The 2,356-nt window shown below is 45.2% G+C and overlaps 1 protein-coding gene across 1 annotated transcript in view; it reads right to left on the minus strand.

Moving 5' to 3' along the window:
* Positions 1 to 1,737, minus strand: part of septin12 (septin 12) — a gene marked incomplete at both ends in the record, with an annotated part of 15,547 nt that extends 13,810 nt beyond the window's left edge. The window contains one exon of the mRNA XM_084461013.1: positions 1,683 to 1,737. Coding sequence (XP_084317139.1) covers positions 1,683 to 1,737 — 55 coding nt within the window. The remainder of the gene's footprint in view (positions 1 to 1,682) is intronic.
* Between the last annotated feature and the right edge of the window lie 619 nt (positions 1,738 to 2,356).

Genomic DNA, 2,356 nt, shown 5'->3' on the forward strand with positions numbered 1-2,356 from the left:
GAGAGAGAGAGAGACATGGAGAGAGAGAGAGAGACATGGAGAGAAAGAGGGAGAGAGAGAGAGAGAGAGAGAGACATGGAGAGAGAGAGGGAGAGAGAGAGAGAGAGGGAGAGAGAGAGAGACATGGAGAGAGAGACAGTCCATTCTCACACAACCTGCTTCTGATACCCGTCAGAGCACGCAATCACTAATTGGCCATTTGCTCAGCCCGTGTTGACAGAAATGTGGTGAATACACACACATACACGCACGCACGCGCACACACACACACACACACACACACACACACACACACACACACACACAGACAGACATGTCTAGTTGTTTCTTCTATATACAATATACTCAGTAGATACACACATACATTAAATAGCACTGTTAAGTGTGTGTGTGTGTGTGTGTGTGTGTGTGCTTGTGTGTGCCCGTGCTTGTGCACATTGCTGCCACCTGTTGGCTGCTGTGGGTAGTACAATCACTATCACTAATTAGCCAGTTATTCGGCCCTAATTACCTGATTTAAAAATCTCTCCCTGTCACCGTGTGTGCGTGACCCCTGCCGGTACCCGTACCAAGTATACATCCTATCAGGCTGACCCCTGCCGGTACCCGTACCAAATATACATCCCGTCAGGGGGACGCTGTCCAAGGAAAATTGAATCAGACGGACGGAGATACGGAGAGACATACAGACAGGAAATGCGCTTATTTATGTATGACATATCTGTCATCTCTATCTTTGTACCCCCCCTACCTACAACTGTGCTCTCACTCTCATCAACTCTGTATAACTGAACTCACACACACCATCACAGGCCTGTGGCTACAGTCAAACAGCAGGGCGGTGTGGATATAAAACATCTATAAGGTGAAATTTGACAGATAGTCTATGAACAAACGAAGTGTGTCAAAGGTGGGCCTACTGTACGCAAGGAGCCAACATCTTTTCTCTCACCAAACCACTCAAAAATCGAAATAAACCAACTTGAAATCTAAATCTACTACTTTTTTTTTTCCAGAGTTGATCCATACTCAGCCTTGACTCTCATTGTTCTTGGAACAACACGTTTCGGGACGTGACTATACAAAGTCCATATCGTCCTCCCCGAAAATGAAAAGCCATATGTCCAAACCAGAATGTGTCCGGGTCCATCATTCATTGCTGTAATGCAAGAATGCTTCCATAACCACACTGTTTGAACAGCAATGCTCAGAATGGATAGGATTCATGTGTTCAATGAATAACAGACCATGTACATTGGAGAAGATGCCTGCATTTTTGTCTGAGCATTGAAAACTCAAGTCATAGGGGTTAAAATATAGGATGTGTTGGTTTCAGTGCGTAAAACCTATTATTAGAGTAGCTTCTCCTATAAACGTTGGGGTGTAGTGGTTTACATAACTCCTATACCTGTTAGAACTATCTGTACCATCTGAATACACGGTAATAATATACAATTCTGTCGTAGAGAAGAAACAACTTTGTGTTTTTGAAGAAAAGAGGGGAGCATGTCCTCGCTATGATGTTGTAAATCGTGTTTAAGATTGGAGGAAAAAAAAAATCAAAGATCCTTTTGATGTAACGGGAAGCAACATTCCATTAGTGGACTGGGTCCTTCTAAAGGTGCTTATGTCGCTATAGCCGTGTGTTTCAGAGTTTGACCATGGTGTGGTAGGCTACGTACCTTCAAAGTCTGATAATATCCCCTCCAGGTGGTCATTCACCGAAATATCGGACATCCTGGCTCTCGCTCCGTATCCAAAATGTTGGTCGCCACTGGAAAAATCAGGAAAAAGTTGCTGTTGAACAGAAAACTTTATTTCTTCTCAATGAAAGTCTATGCGAAGCCCTTTGCGAATATTTGCTCTGATTGAACGGTGTCTGCTGCAACCAAAAAGTTGCGTATTTCACGGTTTTCGCCTCGCATCCGAGTGCGCACTGCATGAACATACGCCTCGCCGTCCGTCAGTGTGTCCGTCAGCGGCGCGGGTTCGAGCGGGTCTGTCTCGGGAGATGCGTCTCTCTCTCTCTCTCTCTCTCTCTCTCTCTCTCTCTCTCTCTCTCTCTCTCTCTCTGCCTCGGCTCCCCCGCGGGTTCAGCCCTGCCCCCTGCAGATGGGCTGAGAGAGAGAACCTCTCTCATAGTCCCCCAGGCGACACCTGGAACCCGGAGTCAGTCAAAAAATTAGCTCCTCTAAACGAATTCGCTTTCTTTGTCGAACTACTCGCCCCCCCTCGAAACCTCTGCTTGATGGGAAGAGAAATAGAGTTAGAAGAACATTCATTTTTGTGGGTTTTATTTTTCGTTAACAAACATCTCTATGTTCATACTATGTGTTCTTTGTGTGTTATTGTTGTT

Source organism: Borostomias antarcticus, assembly GCF_949987555.1.
Source record: "Borostomias antarcticus genome assembly, chromosome: 35".
Taxonomy (NCBI): domain Eukaryota; kingdom Metazoa; phylum Chordata; class Actinopteri; order Stomiiformes; family Stomiidae; genus Borostomias; species Borostomias antarcticus.